The 23949-nt window shown below is 41.2% G+C and overlaps 1 protein-coding gene and 1 long non-coding RNA gene across 9 annotated transcripts in view; one reads left to right on the plus strand and one right to left on the minus strand.

Annotated features, from left to right (window-relative positions):
* The window catches only part of LOC109552160 (uncharacterized), a 30626-nt gene extending 12834 nt beyond the window's left edge, over positions 1-17792 (plus strand). The window contains exons 3-5 of the long non-coding RNA XR_004528600.2: positions 15716-15850; positions 16199-16319; positions 17332-17792. This is a non-coding gene — a long non-coding RNA (uncharacterized lncRNA). The remainder of the gene's footprint in view (positions 1-15715; positions 15851-16198; positions 16320-17331) is intronic.
* Positions 1-23949, minus strand: part of FRMD4B (FERM domain containing 4B) — a 334665-nt gene that overhangs the window by 89094 nt on the left and 221622 nt on the right. For 7 of the 8 annotated variants that reach the window (XM_019947581.3, XM_073787546.1, XM_073787545.1 and 4 more), the window contains 2 exons: positions 22907-22999; positions 9486-9570 (listed from right to left, as the gene is read on the minus strand). In XM_019947581.3, coding sequence (XP_019803140.2) covers positions 9486-9570; positions 22907-22999 — 178 coding nt within the window. The remainder of the gene's footprint in view (positions 1-9485; positions 9571-22906; positions 23000-23949) is intronic. The other variant, XM_073787543.1, reaches the window with a different exon arrangement.

Genomic DNA, 23949 nt, shown 5'->3' on the forward strand with positions numbered 1-23949 from the left:
TGTGGTTAGGACTCTGTTCTCTCCCTGCTGAGGGTCCGTGTTCCATCTCTGGTCAGGGAACTAAGATTCCACAAGCCGTGAGGCACGGCCAAAAAACAGAATCAGAATAGACCTAGGTTATATCTTGTGGCCAGATCTAACCTAAGGTAAAACCGAGGAAGCTTACAGTTGTCTTGCTTTATTATTTAACGGTATAGGATATATCTAGAACATCACTTTCAAAAGCGTGGTCAGCAGTTCACTGGTAAGCACTGCTTGAAAGAAGAATTACATCTGCAAGTAAGTTTGGAAAATATTGGGCTAAACAAAATCACACACCTGTACACTGAAGGACTTCTTGAAGCCTTTGTCAAATTCACTTCTTGAATTTCCAAGAATGTGGTCTAATATTCAAAAATTTTTAAACTTTTTCATATGAAAATAGCTTATGATCATGAGGTAGATTCTTGAGCTGCAGATTTAAAGTACGATATTAGTGTGTGTGTGTGTGTGTGTGTGTGTGTGTGTGTGTGTGTGAGATTACAAAATCCTAATTCTGTTTGTGCATTGCAGAACTAGGAAAATGTTTCAAATGGCTTTCTATGTGATTTTTGGAAGGAGTAACACATAACATCATGGAATTCTGGGTATGCTCAGTCCCTCCAAGGTCCCTGGTATCTTTCAGAAATATTATGTTAGAAAGTACCATCATGTACATTGCCTTTAAAATAAACACAACACACACCCATACACAAATGAGAGAATCCTTAAGACTTAGGATGGGCCACAGGAAGGTAGCAGTGCTAAATATTACACTGATAATGCAGCACTCATCAGAAATCCTAGCCCTTAATTGGAATGCAATAATTTTTTATTGAATGAATAAAGACAAATACTATGGCTTCTGTAGCCAGACCGCCTAGTGATTACTGCACTACTAATGAGCTATTTACCCAGGGCCAAATTATTTACCTTATTTATGCCTCCGTTTGCTCATTTGTTAAAGTAACAATAAATAACATTATCGGCTGTTGCGAGGCTTAGATGAGTCGATACATGAAAAAATCAGTATCGGCTGTTTGCTGAGCTCTCAGTAAGTCGAGCTACCGTCCTCTTCTTCCCCACCCACCCCCATGCACGGTCTCTACCACAGAGCACCTCTTGAACCCCACTTGCTTTTCCACATTTTCTGTCATCTCACTATTATAATAATTCTATACACACCTAAAGAGACAAGGTAGCCAATACTATTTTAATTTTCCAAGCATGTCTTCAAATCGCTGATTTTAAAAATGAGGTGGTAGTGATAAATGTTGTTTGATTACTAAAATCACACGTATGGTTGAGGAGGCCTCCAAAAACCATCACTGCAGGCAAACCTGCAGTGGGTTTCTCATGCATTTAAGGCTTTTCCAAGCAGGCTGCAGGTCGTCTAAGGTGGACCACAGCTCACATACTGAGGGCTCCCAGGGTTCCCCAGCATCAGTTTGGGCATTTCCCATCATTACCACCTGGCACAGGTTATGGCTGTGTGCAGGCAAAGTGTGCCCTCTGCATTCTCACCAAACAGGTTCGGGAGCCTTCACTTGAAAGACAACTCAGACCACAGCTCTCTTCTGGGGAACTCTTGAACCGTATAGGCAGTTTCTAACATTCTGGTAGGTTTTGTACCAACAAGGGCACTAGTGCACTTCTGAAGCTTAGATTCAGATGCCACAAATATGCCACGTGCAGTGGGCAGACAGCCCTTATCCATCAAGAGCTAGGATGTGTCATGGTTAAACTCGTGGGCTCTGGCATTACACTGCCTGGGATGAACCTTGGCTCCTCCACTTATTAATTATGTGAGGTTTGTGTATGTTACTTAACCTCTGTACCTCAATATTCCCATCTATAAAATGGGAGATAATAATAATAGAACTTACCAAATAGGTAAGTTACCTGACTTATCTAATAGGGTTGGAATGAAAACTAAATGCATGAATACATATAGTGCCTGGTAAATTATTCATATTTAATATTTGTTAGTGCTATGACCTGCCAACTCTGTAACAACAGCCCCTGAGTTCTAAGTTATTGAGGACACTTTTATTTCCCCAGAGCAGTGACTAAAAGGAAGCTGAGGTAAATGGGGGGTGTTTTTAAGACCCAGGGTGTCCTGCTGGTATAATTTGCCAAGGACACTTTTCCCACATAATAGCTCTGTGACGTTAAGAAAACGACTTAACCTCTCTGTGCCTCAGTTCTTTTATTTGTAAAAGGGGTCACAAGTTTCCTTCTTCATGGGCTACAGTGAGGATCAAATGCAGTTAACCGTATACCACTTAGCACAGTGCTGGCACACTTTTGTGGGCTTCCCTGGTGGCGCAGTGGTTGAGAGTCCACCTGCCGATGCAGGGGACGCGGGTTCGTGCCCCGGTCTGGGAAGATCCCACATGCCGCGGAGCGGCTGGGCCCGTGAGCCACGGCCGCTGAGTCTGCGCATCCGCAGCCTGTGCTCCGCAACGGGAGAGGCCACAGCAGTGAGAGGCCCGCGTACCGCAAAAAAAAAAAAAAAAAAAAAGAGTAGACCTTTTCTTTTTAGATAAAGCAACTAGGAATTTTCAGCTTCCACTTAGCTTTGTCCAGTGAGAAAGACGACTGAGTATTTTTCTAATGGAGGGATTACGTTACTAGCCATCTACATATTACCTAGAAAATACCAAACTGTAAATTCCTACAGATGAATTTTTAAAAATTATCCCAATAACGTAAGTCATAGTGCCTGACAACATTATGCTTTGTAAAAGTTCTGAATCCTTTGACAAGCCATGGAATACTCTCATTTAGAAAGGAGCTCCTAGGACCTGACATATGACGGAGAAGAATTTAAAAGAACTCTGCTTCTTCAAGACCAACAGAAATAGCATACAAAACTACAAGAGAAATACTACGAGCCAAAATTTGCATCCTATTTTTCTTTCTATTAGCAACAGAGCAAACAAGTCATCAAGGAGGCTATTTCTTTGGACCTTGGCCAGCTAGGCAGTGAGAAATATCACAAGGGGTAACTGTATTTCTCCAAATAAGACATGATCACCAACTGTTGTTTACAAAATATTTTCCTGACTCAGTAAATGCTGCATTGGCTATACAGGTGTCTACTTATCAGTCAAACCATGGTGTTCTTAAGGAAACCCACATCTCACAAAAAGAGGCTCTCACAAAGTCTCTGGTGCTGGAGACATTACCCTTTCCTCATAGAAGTAGCCAAAAACTCTGCTTTGAGTACTTTTGCTTCTGGCTAAGATGGAGTAACAGGGGCTGGATTTACCCTGTTTCCTGAAAAAAAAGTAAAAAACTAGACAATAAATATGAAACAAGTTTTCAAAACACGGAACATCAGGCAGCAACGGACAGTGAACCTTGAATGCGGTAAACCCTGACTGTCCCTACTTGCTGCCATGAGAAGGTTTCCAGGCTGTGAAGGGGAAACCCAGATGGAGCAAGGTGGACTTTTGGAGTTGTGCGGCTGGAGCTGAGAGAATGGGGAAACCGAAATGGATGGAATTTGTAGAACAGAGTGCTAGAGAAAAGAGAGCTGCACCAAGAGAGACTCTTGAAGCTATACAGTGGGTCTTTTTTGAGTATTTAGCTGAGTACTGATCACTGCATGCGTGGAAGGAGACTACCCAAGGCTGGGGAAAGAACTAGCCAAAAGGATGAAAGGGAAGGCTGCCTGGTTCTCACACAGGGCTGAAAATGGTGCCTGTTCCCACCAGTCAGACTGAAAAAACTCATAATTCATGGGGCATTGAGTAGAGTACTGACGAAGGTCTTGCCTCAGTCATGGGCACTCTAGAATGAGTACTGCTCTGGTCCAGCCTAACAAATCTTAAAAGTGAGACCTTGAAAAATCGAACTGCATCCAAGTAACTAAACTGTATCCCCAAACAAATGTCAAGAATATTTAAGGAATATGAAAATACGTGGCACCCCAAAAGGTACAATTAAAAATGTCCAGCATCCAATCAAAAATTATCAGGCATGCAAATAGGTAGGAAAATATAACCCATAATGAGGAGAAAAATCAATCAATCAGAACCACCCAAACTGACACAAATATTAGAATAAGCAGATGAAGGGACTTCCCTGGCTGTCCAGTGGTTAGGACTCCACGCTCTCACTGCCAGGGTCCAGGTTCAATTCCTGGTCAGGGAACTAAGATCCCGCAAGCCGCACAGTGCGGCCAAAAAAATAAAAGAGAGTAAGCAGATGAAGACCTTAAAACAATTATTATAACTGTAGCCCATATGTTTAAAAAGTTAAGTAGCCACAGGCAAGATTTTAAAAAGATCCAAATCTCAAACTTCTAAAGATAAAAACTTCAATATACTGGGTGGGATAAATGGCAGAATAAATTCTAAGAGAAAAGATGAATAAAATTGAAGATACTGCAGTAGAAATTATCAAAATAAAACACAAAAAGAAAGAAAAAGAAAAGAGCATTATTTAGCTGTAGGATAACTTTAGGTGGCCTACTATATGTGCAATTGGAGTTTGCAAAGGAGGCATGGATGGGGACAGAAAAAAATAGTTGAAGAAATTATGGCTGAAATATTCCCAAATTTGATAAAAACTATAAACCCACAAGTCCAAGATGCTCAATAAACACCAATCACAAGAACCATGAAAGAGAAAGCTATATCAAATTGTTCAAAGCAGTGATAAAGAGAAAATTTTAAAAGCAGACAGAGATGACCAAATGTTTACACAAAAACAATAACAGTGTCATGTGCATCTATAACAGATCTAAAAATAAAACGTATGACACTGACAGCATAAAGGCTAAGAATGAAGAAATAGAAATATATTATGATAAGATCCTTGTACTACATGTGAAATCGTACAAGATCACTTGAAGGTAGACTTGATAAGTTAAAGATGTATACTATAAACCCTAAAGCAATCACAGAAAAAATAAAACAAAGAGTTGCAGCTAGCAATCCAACAGAGATAAAATGAAATCATAAAATACTCAATAAATCCAAAAGAAGGCAGAAAAAAGGAACAAAGAACAGATGGGACAAATAGAAAACAAAGAGCAAGACAGACAAACTTAACCATGTCAATAATCACATTAAATGTAAATAATGTAAACAACCAGTTAAAAGACCGAGATGGACAAATGGATAAATAAAATGGGTAAAAATATCAAGATGCAATTATATGTTGTCTGTAAGAAATTCACTTTAAATACACAGACACAAACAGTTTACAATTAAAAGGATGGGAAAAGACTTACCATGTTAACACTGATCAAAAGAAATGTGAAGTGGTTATATTAATATCAAAGCAGACTTCAGAATAAAGAATATTACCAGGATAAAGAGGATCATTCTATAAACACAGTCAAGAGGATATAGCATTTCTAAATGTTTATACCCTAATAACAAACTTCAAAATACATGAAACGAAAACTGATAGAACTTACAAAGAGAAGTAGAAAAATCCACAATCATAGCTAGAGATTTCAGTACCTCTCTGTCAATAACTGATACAGGAAGTAGACACACAATCAGCAAGAGTAGTAGACTTAAACAATACTATCAAATTGACTTGGTTAACATCTATAGAACATCCATCCAACGATAGCAGAATACACATTCTTCCCAAGTGCACATGGACCACTTACCAAGACGAAGCATATTCTGGGCCATAAATAAGTCACATTAAATTTAAAAGAATTTAATTTACACAAAGTGTGTTTTCTGACCACCGTGAGATTTAATTAGAGGTAAATAAAAGATCCCTAAAAGTCCCCAAATTTCTGGAAACCAAACTATACTCTTCTAAATAACAATGAGCCAATGAAGATATATCAAGAAGGAAATTTAAAAATATTTACAAATGAATGAAAATGAAAACACAACATATCAGTATTTGTGGAATACAAAATCAGTACTTAGAAAATGTTACCGTAATAAATGCATATATTAGAAAAGAAACATCTTTAATCAGTGATCTCAGCTTTCATCTTAAGAGACTGGTATATGAAGAGCAAATTAAACCCAAAGGAAGAAGAAAGGCAATAATAATGATAAAATATAAACTAATAAAGATCATAGCAGAAATCAATGAAGTAGAAAAAAATTTCAAATCATTGAAACCAAAAGCTGATTCTTTGAGAGGCTCAATACAGATAAACGTCTGGCCAGAATGATAAGAAATAAAAAAGAGAGAAGACACTATTTATTAATATCAGGATCGAGAGAGGCAATACCACTATAGACTGCACATATTAAAAGGATAATAAGAAAATATGAACTATGGCTATAAATTGGACAACTAATAAAAAGGCACACAGATTGAAAAGGAAGAAGTAAAGCTATCTTTATTAGCAGATGATCTATAAAGTAAACCTGATGAAATCTACAAAAAAGTTACCAAAAGTTATAAATGAGGTTAGCAGGATTCAATATCAATACACAAAAATCAATTCGATTTCTATACACTGATAATGAACATTCAGAAATTGAAATAAAAAGGTATCATTTATAATTGTATCAAATAATATGTAAGACATAGGGACATATCTAACAAAAGACCTGTATACTGAAAACTACTAAGAGAAATTAAATATCATCTAAATAAATGGATATATATATATATATATATCTTGTTCATGGGTCTGATGACTCAATGTTGTTAAACTGTCAATTCTTCCCACCTTGGTCTATGAATTCATGCAATCCTAATAAAAGTATCAGTAGGGTTGTTTGTTTTGGGTAGAAATTGACAAGCTGATTCTGAAATTTATATGGAAATGCAAAAAACTTAGAATAAATAAGACAACTTTTAAAAAGAACAAAGTTAAGGTTTGTTCTGATTTCAATACACAGTTCAAAGCTGCAGTAATCAAAACAGTATATTATTGCCATAAAGGCTGACAAATAGGTCAATGGAACAGAATAGAGTCCAAAAGTAAACCCACACATATATGGACAACTAATTTTTCTTAAAGGTGCAAAGGCAACATAATAGAGAAATGACAGCCTTTTCAACAAATGGCACTGGAGCCACTGAATAGCCATATGCAAAAAAAAAAAAAAGAAAGAAAGAACTTCAATCTGAACTTTGTGTCATATATAAAAATTAATTCAAAATGGATAATAGACCTAATGCAATACCTAAAATTCTAAAACTTCTAGAAGAAAACACAGGAGAAAATCTTTGTGACCCTGGGTTAGGCAAAGTTTACTGATACAATATCACAATCCATAAAGGAACATATTGATAAAAGAGACTTCAACAAAATAAAAGCCTTTTAGTCTTTGAAAGACATGAAGAGAATGAACAGCAAGCCACAGACTGGGAGAAAATATCTGTAATCCTTATAACCAATAAAGTACTTATATCCAGAATATATATACTCTGAACACTCATGAGAAGAAAACAGCAACCCAAAGAAATTGGGCAAAAGATTCAAACATAAAGAAGATATAATGATGGTAAAATAAGCACATAAGAGACACTCAAACATCATATGTCATCAGGGAAATGGAAATGAAAACTGCAATGAGATGCTGCTACACTCCTATTAGAATGGCTAAAATGGAAAACATGTTGATGCCATGTGTTGACAAGGATATGAAGGAACTAGAAATCTCAGAAACTGCTGGTGGGAATTTAAAATAGCACAACCACTTTGGAAAATAGTTTGGCAGAACCTTAGAAAGTTAAATCTATCTACCATGTGACCTAGCCATTCTACTCCCAGGTATATGCCCAAGAAGAAAAGAAAGTATATGTGTATACAATGACTTGTACATGGATGTTTATAGCAGTTTTATTTGTAACAGTCCCCAAACTTGCATAATCTAAATGTTCATCAACAGGTGAATGGATCATTCTGAAATATGTGCACATATCAAATCATCATACTGTACACCTTAAACTTACACGATATTATACGTCAATTATATCCCAGTAAAACTGGGAGAAAAAGGAAAAAAAAAACGCACAGGTGAATGCATAAACAATGTAAGATATAGGGACTTCGCTGTGGCTCGGTGGGTAAGACTCCACGCTGCCACTGCAGGGGGCACGGGTTCAATCCCTGGTCGCGGAACTAAGATCCCGCGATCCTGCATGCCATGCAGTGCGGCCAAAAATACAAAAACAAAAGCAAAAACAAAACAATGTAAGGTATAGCCATACAGTGGAATATTACTTAGCCATAAAAAGCAAAGTGCTATCGAGACATGCAGCAACATGGATGAATCTCGAAACAATTACGCTCATTGAAAAAAGACAAAAAGATTATCTACTGTATGATTCCACTTACACTAAACTCTAGAAAATGTAATCTACTGTGAGAAAAAGCAGATCTGTAGTTGCTGGCTATATTCACTATCTTGATTGTAGTGATCATTTCAAGGGTATTACTTCTAATAAGACGTAGAAAATTATGTAGTCAATTACATCTCAATAAAGCTATAAAACCAAAAACAACAACAACAAAAACTCTGCTCTTTGCTGAGTCTTACACTAATTAAAGCTGCATGTGTGCAGGGGCCACCCTTAACATTTTGGGGGCTGAGGGAGGAGTACCAGTACAGGTGTCCTAACCCACAGTCTGACCCCTTGTCCTTCCAGGCCAGCTGTCTCTGGCCACCCCTCAGATTTAGGGTGATATGTATGGGCAGAAGGGGTTCCCACCGGCCCTGGAAGCAGGCGTGGGATCTGAGATCCTGAACACTGAGAACATAACCTTGAAGGGAGGAGCTGGGCTCCAGCTGAGCCTATCTTGGCCCACAGACTCCCTGCCGTTGCGCAGGGTATGGTTTGAGGAGGCCAGACTAGAGGCCTTTAAAGCAACGCTTATCTGCAAGGAGCTAAGATAAAAATGGAGAGTGTCTAAAACTTCTACAGTAATCTGACGGACATGGCTGCAACATCCAGGCATGGGATAATTTTTCTAGCAATTCGAGTGTATTGAATTTTACAAAAGCTGTGTATCCTCCATGGACTGGATGGAAACAACAAACCAAAACACAGGTCCCTTGACCACAGGTAACTGAGACTCTGCCTTAAAACACATGGCTTTGAGCAGAAGCCCCTAAAGAAGACTGGTTTTGAATTACGATCAATGTAGGCCGTATTCTGTGAAAAAGGATTTCTGGCCTGACTTTTGTGAGGCTTCGATCACAGTCTGCTTGATCCATCTTTGTGTCCTGCTGGGTCATCCCGTGTGGAGTATGAACTGCATTTAAGGCCGTGGTAATTCTGTGTGAGCACAATGCCTCTGTACATGGCTGTCTTCCCAACTCAGAATTTGAGAAGAACTGCCTTTCTTTCTTTTTTTTTTTTTTGGTTTATTTGTTTGGTGGGGAAGGATATGTCAAGGAAAAAGATTATGTCCTTTTTTTCTCCATTTGAACATGAAAACAAAGGCCCTGCCATTGCTCCCTCCTTCTCCAGTCCCTCTGGAGTCTGCCACTGACCATAACAAACGGGGCCCTTACCTTGTGCACACAGGCCTTTGCATTCAGGAAAAACAGCTCCACGGTGGTTTTATCCTTCAGGAACGATATGCTCTCAATGTAAAACCTGAAAAACAGTACAGAAGTTTGTTCCTTCAGATTCCTTCCCTTCTCTCTGCAATGATTTCATTTCCTCATGTAGTTTCCTGCAGAGAATTTTCAGAAACTAGGGGATGGTTGTGCTTTATTTCCCTCTTAAAAGCTATCTGCGACACATATGTACAGCTGTGTGTATGTATGAATCTATGTGGATATGCAGATAACATCTTCCACAGAAGGCTTTTGTGTGTTGGAAGGTGAATTAAAGAAAAATCCGAAATGGTCACCAACTGCAAAGCCAACTTGACTCTTGGTCGCCCATTCTTCGACACACGTTCTGGGAGCTCAGAATACCTGAGACAGCTTCGAAACAAAGCCCAGTTGAGCTCTGAGGGCTGAAAACAGAAGTCTGCTGAGTAAGCACTACTAAATAATTGAACCTGGAGGCCTGTGGCTCTGTTGTTTTCAGACCCAGGGTGGGTGTGAGAGCCCCACGTTTACCTCGCCCCCATCCACCAGGAGAGTTTCAATTGCACCCTCCCTCCTTTCCTCTCATCCTTCCAGACTCCAGGCTTTCCCTCTGGCTGGAAGCTGAGCTCTCCTACTACTTAATATTGGTCTTTCTCATGCAAATCAGGGCATTCTGGGCCTTGCTCCCTCCACTGCCTTTTCTGGGCCTTTGCTCCTTCAGTCTATGAGGCCAGGTCCCTCTTTTAGGAGAGAGCTGACTACCAGGAGGTACAGAGGGGAGGAGAATCTTGTGTTTTCCTCATCCCGTCCTGTGGAAGCTGGCTGGTGGAGGCTGGTGCTCTGGCATGGGTGAGTGCGCCAGCTGCGGCCTAGAAGGTTTTCTCTACTGTTGGAGCCCCACTGATGAATAATGCATGAAGAGACTTAATACCCAAAGAGAGCTCACAGCTAGGGTCCTGGAAGAGAACTTGCTCTCAACTTGGTGAGACGCAAGATAAACCCGGACTGAAGTGGCACGGGGGGGTAGTCTTGTCCTTAGCCCCGCAAAATCCTGACAGGCATTGGGCATTTGCTTTTTTTATTTTTTCCTCCCTTTCCACAATAAGGAAACGTTTGAGAAATAAATCCAGCAGCTTAAAAAGGCCGTGAAAGATTTTACCACTGAGACAGTAAAATCATTTGAAAAATTCCACCCTTAATGCTGAATCATCAAGGGAAGTTCCAGAAAGAGAATAAATCCTTTATATTTTCACTTACAAGGGTTTATCTCACCTATGCGTGAGCTTAATGAAGATTCATGAGTGTTAGGTGTGTGAGAAGGGAAAGTTAAGGATTAAGGCAGGAGGGAGAGAGGAAGAGTTGGAGGGAAAAGCAGGCTTGGGAATATGAAACATATAGAATATGTAGTCCCAGCTCCATCATTTATTAGCTGTGTAGCCTTGGGCAAGATCGTTAGCTTCTCTGTGTCTTTTCTAAAATGGGTGTTATGACTGCACTTACCTCACAGGGTTTTGGAAGGAGTAAATGAGATAACAGAAAAGGATGTAAAACAATAAAAACTAACAGTTGTTAATAAAAATCCATTTTCTGGAATTTAATGCTATGTGGCCTGGGGCTTGTGGCTTAAGCTTTGAGTCTAAGATCCTTTGTCTATAAAGGGGGATGACGATGGCCCTAGGAGGGCCGTTATGAAGTGCCCACGACAGTGCCTGGCACGTGGTAGGAATTCAAGAAATCCTAACTAGTGTGGCTTGGCAAACCTTGCGTCATGTTTAAAAAAAAAAAAAGCTGATAGGACACGGTGGGATTTGAACTATATCTGAAGGCTAGGAAAAACAACAGGATTCTATAGGATAAAAAGAAATCCAGGTGGAGAAAATACAATAGGTAAATAGCATCTCTGTGGTAATGTGATAAACATTCATAATTTGGCTTTCGCCAAGAGTTAGTTCTAATCTGAGTATTCTCCCATCAGTTTCGACCTCCTGGCCATGGCCAGACAGACCAAGGACAGTCACCTGACTCAAAGGCAACCAGTCCGTAAGCTGGTGAGCATCCTATGAGGTGAGCTGGGGAGAAGAGAGATCAGCCCATCAGAGGCTCCTTATACGGGGTAAGGAACGGACAAACCCATCAGGTACGGTCTCTTAGAGAGGCTGAGAATGAGAGCGACAGGTCAAGAGGGAAACAGTGGAGGCAGAGAAAGGCACCAAGAGTAGCGAGTCCCTGTGACGGCGGATTCAAGGCCTGCTGCTGCCAGAGGACTGAGATGACCTGTGCAGCTAAGTTTCCTGAAGGACCTTCTGTTTCAACTAGGTGGTGATGGTTTTGCCCTGCTTCCTTTGCTTTTACAAGTATTTTTATCTCTGAGATAAGATGGGCAGGTTTTCGGTGGGCAGCCTGAAAGTGCAGCAGCAGGATCACAGCTAATGTTTCTTGAGCTCTTACTTATGTGCCGGGTCGCATGTTGAGTGCTTTCCACGCGTTGTTTCATTTAATTCTCACAACAGCCCTGGGAAGGAGATACCTATCATTATTCCCATTGTACAGATGCAGAAACTGAATTCAGAGATCCGCCTACATGCACAGGCAGGAGGAGGTCTTGATCTGGGTCCCTTTGACTCCTGTAGGCAACACTTTTCAGTGGAACCTCCTCCTGACTGCCTCTCTTGTTCACTCAACTAGCGTTTATAAGGAAAGCTAAGCCCTAAATAATTGTGTGCAGAAGCAAGTAAAATAGAAGTACGTTTGTTCTCTATTGTTTCAAAAGTCAGAACCAGGGCTTCCCTGGCTGGTGGCGCAGTGGTTAAGAATCCGCCTGCCAATGCAGGGGACACGGGTTCAAGTCCTGATCTGGGAAGATTCCACATGTCACGGAGCAACTAAGCCCGTGCAGTGAGCCTGAGCTCTAGAGCCCACGAGCCACAGCTACTGAGCCCGCGCGCCTAGAGCCCGTGCTCCACAACAAGAGAAGCTACTGCAATGAGAAGCCTGCGTACTGCAACGAAGAGTAGGGCCCGCTCGCCGCAACGAGAGAAAGCCTGCACACAGCAACGAAGCCCTGACACAGCCAAAAATAAATAAACAAAATAAAAAAAATAATAAAAATAAAGAAAAAGTCGGAACCAGATCAGTGGACCAAAAAAATACAAGGTGATAGATTTTGGATCAACCTATGAAACACCTTTTAGAAAGTTAAAATAGTCTTGGAAGGGTCTTCTTGCCCTATAAGAGTCCCAGGTCAGATTAGGAGAACTCAGGGTCTGTTATCTATGCCAAGATTCGGTGATTCTTTCACTTTTACTTATTTCAATATATATTTCTAACAGAGAGGAATCGTATTAAAAGCATAACCTATGGGGAGGGGGAAGGGTAAGCTGTGACAAAGTGAGAGAGAGGCATGGACATATATACACTACCAAATGTAAGGTAGATAGCTAGTGGGAAGCAGCCGCATAGCACAGAGAGATCAGCTTGGAGCTTTGTGACCACCTAGAGGGGTGGGATAGGCAGGGTGGGAGGGAGGGAGACGCAAGAGGGAGGAGATATAGGGATATATGTATGTGTATAACTGATTCACTTTTTTATAAAGCAGAAACTAACACACCATTGTAAAGCAATTATACTCTAATAAAGATGTAAAAAAAAAAGCAATAACCTCAATGAATTTTCACACTAGCAAAGTTCATAATTCCTTAATGTTTAAGATTCTGATCTTCATTCACATTTTGCCACTGTCTTCAAAACTTTTTTTTTTTAAATCCTGTGCTTGTGTTATTAAATAAATAAATCTGCAATGGTCTTTGGTGGGAGTCACATATGCAAAAGCCTTAAGGAGCACCAGCTGGATATAAAACAGCTGAGCACATTCCTTTTACTCAGCTGGAACTCCTTCTCCAAGGTATGAGCATGCGACCCAAGCTAGACCAGTCAGATTCTTTCACCCTGGAATAGAAATATGATTACAATGACCTATCGATCAAAGATGGTTGGAGCCTATTGTTCTGCCAGTGGCACTCAGATGAAACTGTCCATTGGTTTCTGCTCCCTAGATCCCTGCAGAGCCTGGATTCCTATCTTTTCTGAGGCTTTATTAGTCCAGTTTTCCTTCAATTCTGTTAGCCACAATTGGTTTCTTTTGCTGGAAACCAAAGAATCCAAATTACTGGATACTAGAGGGCTTCCCACGTGCTAGAGACAATACAAAGGGCTCTACACGCATCATTTCATTTAACTTCAGTATAAGCAGATGCCAGAGGTAGCAAGTTATGAACCTATCTTACAGATAAGAAAACTGAGAAATAGAGATATAAAGTCAACTTCCCCAAGCCACACAGGTAGAAAGTGGTGGAGCCATGATTCAAACTAAGGCCTTCCAGACTTCAAAGTTCATATTTCAAACCAATATGATAGGATGCTTTCCTACAGTAACAATCAGAATGAAGTATAAAATGTACACAATGCCATGGGGCCCGAGGGAGGGATGCCATTAAATCAGCTTATGAATCAAGAGGAAGAAGGCTGCCAAACTGAAATCCAGAGAACTAAGTGTCACAGGACACGGTGTACCCTCAGACAATTGAGCCGAGTCTTAAAGAATGCATGAGTTCACCAGGTAACGAAGGTTGGAAGGGCATTCCAGGGAGAGGGCATGTTAGCCAGGCCTCTTGCTAGTCTGCAAGAATTTAACAAGCCATACGCAGGGAGCTGGGTGGCTTAGCACCAAATCAACCTGTGGCTTGTCCAATTCTGCACAGGTACCTTTGTACTAGAAATTGGGTTCCTCTTGTTTCTGAAGCTCAGGTCCCTGACTATATCCTAGTTCCAGTAAACAGGTCCCTATCTTGTTTCCCGCTACTTTCTGGCGATCCGCCCTGTTGCCTTCTACCTTTCTGCCTAGGCATCCGATTACCGGCTCTCTGAATCCATGATCCATCTCTCCCTCAAGGGAGCCACTGTAATGACTTTATATTTACAGAGGGTATGAACAGTACGTATGTATGGTCCTCCGGGAGAATGGCTCCCCAGGAGCACCTATCAACATGTACCATGAACTGAAAACAAAATCTAGGGCTTCTTAATGAAATGAAACGGACTATGCCAGACATAAAATAAAGACCTTTTGTTTCAGCCCCTTTTTGGCAAAAGGATATTGTTTCCCTTCTGCGTGCTTACCATGAGTGATTTCACTAAGATTCTGTGAAGTCAAAGCCCACGGTTCAATTTTCAGCCTCTAAACAAACCCAGGCTTTTGGGGGCTAGGCATATGTTTTGGAGACAGACCTCAAGCAGTTCAACAAGTGTAATTTCCTGAGAATCTGCCTTCTTGAGAAGAGGTTTTGTCTCTGCTTTTCGTGTTCCTCCCGTTAGCATTTTCTCCCCCTTTCTTGATGGGACAGGTGTTCACCTAACCGATCATCGGTGATAACAGAACATCAACCTCAACGATATGACATAATTGGCTTGGAGGAGGGGCAGGCCTGTCAGCGAGATGACAACACACGTGTGTCGAAAAGCAGCGGACTCTGGTTGTTTGGGATGGGCTGTCCTTTAATGGTCACTGCCATGTAGTGGCCCATGTTTTCCTCCCATGGCATTTATTCATCATGGTCAAAAGTCAACACCACAGGGAATTCCCTGGTGGTCCAGTGGTTAGGACTCTGAACTTTCACTGCCACAGCCTGGGTTCAATCCCTGGTCAGGGAACTAAGATCCCGTGAGCTGCATGGTGTGGCCCCCAAAAAAAAAAAAAAAAAAAAGAGAAAGAAAAGGAAAAAAAAAGTCAACACCACAGAGTTGGGGAGATAACTAGGTTAAGTCCAGCCCTAACACTGATCCAGCTGCTCGGCTTCTCCGTGCTTCCCTTTCCTTACCTGCCTCCACACCAGAGACATGAGAGATATTTTCAACTTAGCTTAGTGGGTGGCATGTATTTCAGCGGTCAGTGAGCAGTGGTGATTATTACTATGTTATTATTATCTGCCTACCAGGGGGGCTATAACAAAAGGTGCACACTTAGTTGGGAACCTGCTTAAAAGTAACAACAAGAATGGAAATTCCAGTTACCTTTCCTAAGCTCTTTCTCTCAAGGAAGCAACATGCTACAAAGGTGTCCATTTTGACAGAATGGGAAACCACTCTGAAACGCATACTCTTCTGACCACTTTATCTCCCCAGCTGAGCATATTTTCTTTGTTTTCCAGAATCTTTGCTGTGTCTGAGCGATAGCATCAAAGAAGGCGAATTGGGCAAGAATGACTCAATTATTTCGCATTCTGAACAATGCTGACTTGGTGACTGGCGTCCTGCAAGGGCTGCATTCAAACGCCTCGTTCCAGGTTGCGTTCAGTTATTGTGGGTAATTTTAGGCACTCACTGCAGCCACCTGCCTAAGTAGATTTCCTTCAGGTCCTAATCCACACCCCGAGCAGGGAGATCTGTATTTATTGCTTGTAATGACCCTGCAACCTCATAGTCCTGCTTTATAATGCACGCTGAAGACAGCGCTATAATTTAAGTGTATTTCATTTTCTCCAAATGACGATGCACAACTTCTGAGAGTCCCATATGTTCCCGTTCATCTCTGGGAGGGGTGCACTCTTGGAAGATTCCCCAAGGGAAGAATTATTTGCTTCTACAATGTGCTCCCCTGCCAGGAAAACTCTGCCTCACTTCCGAATTTCCAGGCTTCCCAAGGAGAACTAGAGAGGGCCCTCCAGGTGTGAGCCTGTGGAAACCTGCCCTGGCGCTCCTCTCCCACGTTGTGACTCTTTGAGTTCTCCAGGGAACAGCTGGAGGCCCAGGAGGGTAAGGGCCTTGCTGTGACCTGTCTGAACGGGGAGGGAGTCTTCTGCCCCAGGCAATGTGAAGTGTTAGGGTCCCGTGGTGAATTCCAAGTGCTTGCTTCAAACTGCAAAATAGCCGGCTCCCGTCCACCATGAGCAAAGTAGGGACAGATGCTCTGAGAAGGAGACAGGAAGAGGCAGGAGAGGTTAACTTTGCAGGGAGGGGATGGCTGGGACTAGTGAATGATGGAGACAAGTGAGGAAATCTTCCACCCAGTGCAAAAGTGAGTGGGTCAGACCCAAGCCAGACAGTCTCCAAACTTCCATATTCAGTAGCCGTATATCACATGAAGGAATTTTTTACCCATTGAACATGTGGTTGAGGCAGCCTCTCTTAATTATATCATAAAAATAGTTAACATTTACTGAGGGTGTTCGTTACATGTTAACATGCACAATTCTCCAACAACCCTGTGTATTACCACAAGCTCCTATTCCATTTTCTAGGTGAGGAAAGAGGCCCACAGAGGGTGCCAAAGGCCACACAGGTAATACACAGGACAGTTAGGGTTAGAACCCAAGAGCAATGCTAAAGCATTGGTTCTTAAGGGATGGAGTGAAGTGCATCTGGCCATGTTGAAGACATTTTTCTGATTGTCCTGACCTGGAGAGTGTTCCTGGCATCTCATGGGTAGAGGCCAGGGGTGCTGCAAACATCCTACAGCACAGCATGGCTCCCTTCAGTGAAGAATTCCTTGGCCCCAGAATTCCCTGGCGGTCCAGTGGTTAGGACTCTGCACTTCCACTGCAGGGGACACGGGTTCTATCCCTGGTCAGGGAACTAAGATTCCGCATGCTACACAGTGTGGCCAAAAAAAAAAAAAAAGAATTACTTGGCCCCAGATGTCAGTAGTACTGCTACTGAGAAAGCTTGCATTAAAGGCCAAGCATTGAACTTCTGTACCCTACGGCCTTTTCACCCATCATAATACTAATGCTTCCCTTCTGCCCTTTCGATGTCACCCTGAGGACAGATTACAGAGAAGACTGAGCAGATTCCCATAAACACTGTCTGATATGTGATTGCGGAGCACACAGAAATATAATCCTGTAAGAAACTGGAATTGGGGGCTTCCCTGGTGGCACAGTGGTTAAGAATCTGCCTGCCAATGCAGGGGACATGGGTTCGAGCCCTGGTCCGGGAAGATCCCACATGCTGTGGAGCAACTAAGCCCGTGCGCCACAACTACTGAGCCTGTGGTCTAGAGCCTGTGAGCCACAACTACTGAGACTGCATGCCACAACTACTGAAGCCCGCATGCCTAGAGCCTGTGCTCCACAACAAGAGAAGCCACCACAATGAGAAGCCCGCACACCGCAACGAAGAGGAGCCCCCCGCTCACCACAACTAGAGAAAGCCCACATGCAGCAACGAAGACCCAACACAGCCAAATAAAATAAAATAAAATAAAATAAAATAAATAAATAAATTAGAAACTGGAATCAGGATTGAGTTATGAAGGATTCTGTGTCTTTCTGGAACTCTCATATGAATCAGGATGGTGACTCCTCAAAGACGAAGGCCCCTTACCAAGTGCCTGGAAGTTCAAGAACGGGTTAGGCCAGGAGGTCATGGTCAATATTAAGGCAACTAACAGACTTTTCCCCCAGGTTCCGGGATATCGTTCAGATGGAAGTGTGGTGATGTGCAAAGAGCTCTGGCTAACTCACACATCTGCCTCAGATCCCCCTGCTGGGCCTAAAGTAGGAGAAATCCGTTATTTCTCGGTGCTTTTTAATCACATTCCTCTGGGAAGAGGTGAACTTTCCTGTCCTCTCCTTATTGTATATCACCTACTCTTTGACAGCTCTAAAATAGCTCACGGCTACCCAGTCACAAACATTTTACCTTTTCTTCATTTATCACTCTTCACACTTGCATTTTTTAAAAACTGCTTAATACGTTCATTGTAGGAAAAAACATATATAGACAAGCAAAAGTCATTCCCACAATCATTCTACTCAGAGGTAAATTACTGTAAACATTTTACACTTTTCCCTACTCCTATCTTTTACTTCAGTGCCATCCTGTGGTCTGCTTCTTTCCCCTAGAATATACTGGGAACTTCTTTCCCCTAGAATATACTGGGAACTTCTTTCTATATCAATAAATCTATTTCTTCACCAGAATCTTTACCTGTTGGGCTGTATTTCATATATTTGTCTTTCTTAAAAAAATCAGGTGGAATGATGTGGACCCACGAGTTGCAGTCATAATGCTTCCTTGAGTTAAAGGCCGAACGTTCCAGAACCAGGCCAAGGGGTGCTTTTAAGACAGAAAAAAGTCTTTCAAAGGCTGTGTGTTTGCAGCAACTTTGACGGAAAGTTAGTAGTCTTTCCCCACATCTCCTACTAGGACTCTCCACACGCGGCGAATTCTCACCCCCAAGCGTCACAGACAGACAATACTTAGGGTACCTCTGAGTGGCCACTTACAGTCTTAGTGCATAGCAATGGAGATTTGGAAATAGGAGGAAGAAGAGAGGGGAAGAGGAGAGGGAGAACCAGAAAGGAAAAAAAAGCAAGAGGTAGTCCGATGAATAAGAGGGGTAAAAGACCAAGATCCTGGCGTTTTGTGGAGCTGGGTGGTACCAGCCAGAGCCACCTCGGCTTGCCCCACCCCCCCCCCCGCCCCCGAGGGGATGGGAGCTTTTCCAATGAGGTCACACGCAGTTCCCCTGCCACCCCTGAGAATTAAATGCCTGTTTGCTCACTATCAAGCTCTTCAAATGCTTACATCTGGGCTGCATTACCACAGAGGCCCATGTGTTTGTGGATGATAATTTACAGCAGCAGATAACAACCCTGGGGCTGGAGGAGTCCCCCAGCAGCCTGGAGGAGTCTGGATGCACAGGGAAACAGAGGATGGGTTAAATGAATTATGGTGCATAAATAAGTTATGGGGCGTCTATACACATATGTGTTACACACATAGCACACATCATTGAGATTTTATAACTAAAGCACAGACAAAGGTTTAATCCTGAAGCTCATAAAGAGAGAACTAAGTGCATTCACCTTAAATGTTTTCTTCCTTCCATGCAGAAGCGGCATGTGTTTCTGAGCTGCTCCCTGCATCCCGGGGAATATGAACTGGGAGAAAAGTCTTTCCCTGCAAATCTGTGGGACCCCAGTGTTTAGCCCAGGAATCAATGAGACAATACAGGTCAAATATCTAACCCAGTGCCTGCCACAGGGTTAATGCTACTTTTCAGTAGAGAGGAAACTTCTGGAGAGCAAAACTGTATGGTATTTTTCTTTTTCATAAACGCTACAATTAAAAAAATGACATTTTCTTATATTTGTATAATATTCTGCCAAGTTATTTTGTATCCCCGATCCCTTTTTAATTCACAACCAACTTGCCCAAGATCCCATTGACCGTCTCCAGCGCACGGTATCAGAATCTGGGCCAGGAATGCAGAGGTTTTGGGGGTTGGAGGGGTGACTGTTTAAAAATTTTCCTACAGTGATTCAGATATGCAACCCCTCTCCTTCTGGGGGAGCTCTGAAATGCAATGTCCCTTTTCATCTGATGTCTTTTATTACAGCGATCAATTGTTCACTGTAAAAATGCCATCACTTCCTGAAACCATCTTCATTGTTGGCATTTGGATAGTTTAATCTTTATTTATTTATTTATTTAGGCCTTGCCTCGTGGCTTGCGAGATCTCAGTTTGCCAACCAGGGATTGAACCCCGGGCCCCGGCAGTGAAAGCACTGAGTCTTAACCACTGGACCGCCAGGGACATGCATTACTTCTGTGGGGAATCCTTCCTCCTTGTGTGCTAACTACTCAGCACCTACACACCTTGGCGTCCACGAGAGAGCGACTCCGAGTTCCAGGGCATGCAGCAGTACTTGCTGATGGGAAAGGCAATGACCCCGATATCAAAAGAGACCATGTGTCTTTCTAGAGGCTTCTGTGGTGACCCCGTGTCCAGATACAATCAAATGCTCTTTGGTTCTAGTCTTCAATGACTCAAAAGTGTTGTCACTCCAGGCAACCTGGGGGTGGTGGGGTGGCGGTGGTGATGTCTGCTATGATGTAAGTACGAGCGGCAGTCCTGTTTTCTTAAAAGAGGAGGCTGGAGACCCTCTGAGAGGCCACTGACGTCACTGCGGTGGCTACAGTCCCATTTGTGAGACCTCCAAAGAAATGCAATCCACTCGCTGACCTCTGTCCGTTCGCTTAATTCCCTGGTGTGTGCTTTTGCTCTATCATTTCCTTAATTAAACTGGAGTAACAACAAGTCCTTAATTGGAATAATAACAAAGACTATTAAGACCCCAGGGTACTGTTGGGAAGAAGAATTAAGTGAATAATTAAAAACTTGATAAGGGCTTTTAAACAGGCAAGTAGTTCAGGGAAAGTAAAGCTAAGTGATTACGGGACACTCGTGAGATAAGTGCTGAAACTCACAAACAGGCAGCAGGCAACTCCGGAATCCCAGGAACTCGCTTTGGAATGACAGGGCCGCCTTATGAGTGACTGTACAGAAGGAAAGACACAGCTTTCTCCCCTGGCATTTTGAGACCAAAAATAGACCAGATAGTAGTGGTCAAAGAACTAGAACACAAACCTGGTGACTAAATAAATGGCACTGAGTAGTTAGGCTACAGAAGCACTACCTATGTGCCCAAAGATGAAAGTGTAAGGATGTTAACTGCAAGCTACATCTTAATAAAGTCACTGGAAACAGCCTCAACACTTAACAGCAGCGTGGATAGCTACATTATGAAAGTGAAAAGAAATAAGGTGATTTTCATATACCCAAGGAAAGATCTCCAGGTTAAAAAAAAAAAAAAGTAAGTCACCAAACAACTCATCAGCCTTATTTTTCTCTAAGAAGGGGAGTGAACTGGGGATACGGTGAGGAAGCAGCCTGATGGAGAGTAATTCTTCCTTTTCACTCTATACTTTCGTAAAGTTTGAAATGTTTACAGCGATAATATAATTCTTTGTGAAAAAAGGTTGATTTATGTTGAGCCATTTTCCCTACATAATACGAGATGAAAGCTTCTCTATTCTCTGACCCCTGCTTAATTACTAATATACATTTTTTGTTATTGCTGCTGGTCTGTGTTTGTCTTTTTCTCCATTTCCATGGACACAAGCACTCATATCACACTCTTTCCAGGAAACTCCTATGTTTTTCTGTAGGATTTCTGTGTACTTTTCCATACATGCTACGCTCCTGGACAAATCACCATTATGCTACCTCCTTCCTGGGTTTTAAAAATGTGACTTCTGGTGGTAAGAAAAAAATTCTAAACAAGATTTCAGAGCAAAAAGCAAAAAAACAAATTGGGGGCTGTCAGCGCTTTATTTACTTCATAAGGAGCAGCCTCTATCCACAATGACCATCAATTCATGTTAAACAGAGACTTAAAAAGAAAAGGCCAATCAGGACATCTCACACTTTTGGATTTCAAGGAGCATAAAGAAGTAAAAAAAAAAGAAACAAGGGTTTGTGGAAATTGACATGATTTTGTCAGGTAAACATACTATAACCAAACCCCACCCCGCCCCAAAGAAAGACAAAAAGCCTCCACCGTCATGTCATAAAACAAAGCATAGTTCAACATCCAAAAAGTAACATAAGCTCAGAATTTAGGGTCCATTCTTTAGGTTAATCCAGCTTTATGAAAATATATTTAGATGTATGGGAAATCTCCTACCTTAGCTTATTTTATCATATTTGGCTTCAGACCAGGAAGACAAAATTTATCATGAAAATATATCAAATTCAGGATAGTGGGGAGAGGGGCTACTACATAGGAAGGGGCTTTCAGCAAAATTGGTGCCTTTTTATTTCTTCAGCTAGGTAAGGAACATGGGCGTTACTCTTTATAACATTTTATTATCTGACAGTGTGAATAATTAATGTGAAAAAATATTTCCATCATCGGCTGGCTTTAAGAAATCACTGATTTAGTTGAATATATCCATTGCAGGAGGAAATAACTGAGGCCAATATGTATGGTTAAGTGACTTGCCCAAGCAGAGCTCAGAGGACAAATCAAGTATTCCTTCCCAGCAGTCTCTTCAGGAAAGCAGAATTCAGATTTCTGTACTGTTAATTCTTTCCATGAGCATTTGTTTGCATTTTATTGTCTATTCCAATTAAGGTGTGAGATTGTATAAAATTCAATTATTTCCATAGTCTCTAGAAAACATTCCTACATAAAATGTAAGAGTAAGTGTTTGCTATATTTCGAATTATAAAAATCTAGAAGTATGTTGAGTCAGAAACAGGTTTATGTATTAAAATATATTACTTACGTTTTTCAGCTTTAAATGGATTCAAGGGGCTTTGAGAACTAAAGGAAGGTGATTCTATACTTCATCTTCAAAGGAAACAGTTCTACACAGTATCTATGTTAACTTGTTCCCCAGACTAAGACAGCAAAGAATCTCACGTAATAATTTTTTGATCTGTCCCTTCTTTTTTAAAATTCTCTCTGATCACCAAGAATTTTTTTTTTCTAAAAAAAAAAAAAAAAAAGAGGCAGGTGGTGATGGTAGATGTGTCTCTGGTTACATACCTCACAGAAAAGTACAAAACGGTTGGGCCTGGTTTCTTGGGCAAATCGTGGTCAAGAACTCGGTGGTCTAACTGTAGCCAGTTCTGCTGACCTCTGTAAGAGTAAAACAAAACAAAACAAGAAAGATTAAACAGAAACCCAGAGAAAGGTTTAATAAACACTGTGTTGGCAGAGCTGTGCGGTAACAGTTATTCTCACACATTAATGGTTGGAGTATAACCTGTTACAACCAGTGATGAGGCCAATTTGGCAATTTCTATCAAAATTACAAAAGCACCTGCCTCTGAACCAGCATTGTCATTTCTGGGAGTTAATCAGGATAAACCTGCACATGTGGAAAATAGCCTATGTATAAAGCCACTCACTGTAGCATTGTTTGTAGCAGCAAACAGGCTCACAACAACCTAAAAAAATGAATTTAAACAGCAATGAAATACTATGCAGCCATACCAAAGATCAAGGGTATCTTTACAAACTTATTGTGAAAAATTTTCAAAATATGGTGTTAAATGAAAAAGCCAGATGCATGACAGTGAGTATAATATATTGCCATTTTTTAAGTTAAAAAAAAGAATAGCTAGACATATGTGCATTTATATGTACAAAAATATCTCAGAGAGGATACATCATGAAATGAACAAGAAACTGAAAACACTGGCTGACTTTGGAGATAAAAACCTAGGTGATATTAAACATATTACTCCTTAAATCCTTATTAAATATAAAATCTGAAATATTTTAGATAGTCAAGAAGGGAAACTTTTCTTTTAATGAAAACAGACAGACAGAGATAGCTTTTATAAAAATATGGGGTCGACACACTACTATGTATAGAACAGATAACTAATAAGAACCTACTGAATAGCACAGAGAACTCTTCAATACTCTGTAATGACCCATATGGGAATAGAATCTAAAAAAGAGTGGATATATGTGTATGTATAACTGACTCACTTTGTTGTACAGCAGAAACTAAAACAACATTGTAAATTAACTAGACTCCAATAAAAAAATTAATTAAAAGATAAAAATAAAAATATGGG

The sequence above is a fragment of the Tursiops truncatus genome, chromosome 10 (genome assembly GCF_011762595.2).
Source record: "Tursiops truncatus isolate mTurTru1 chromosome 10, mTurTru1.mat.Y, whole genome shotgun sequence".
NCBI lineage: Eukaryota > Metazoa > Chordata > Mammalia > Artiodactyla > Delphinidae > Tursiops > Tursiops truncatus.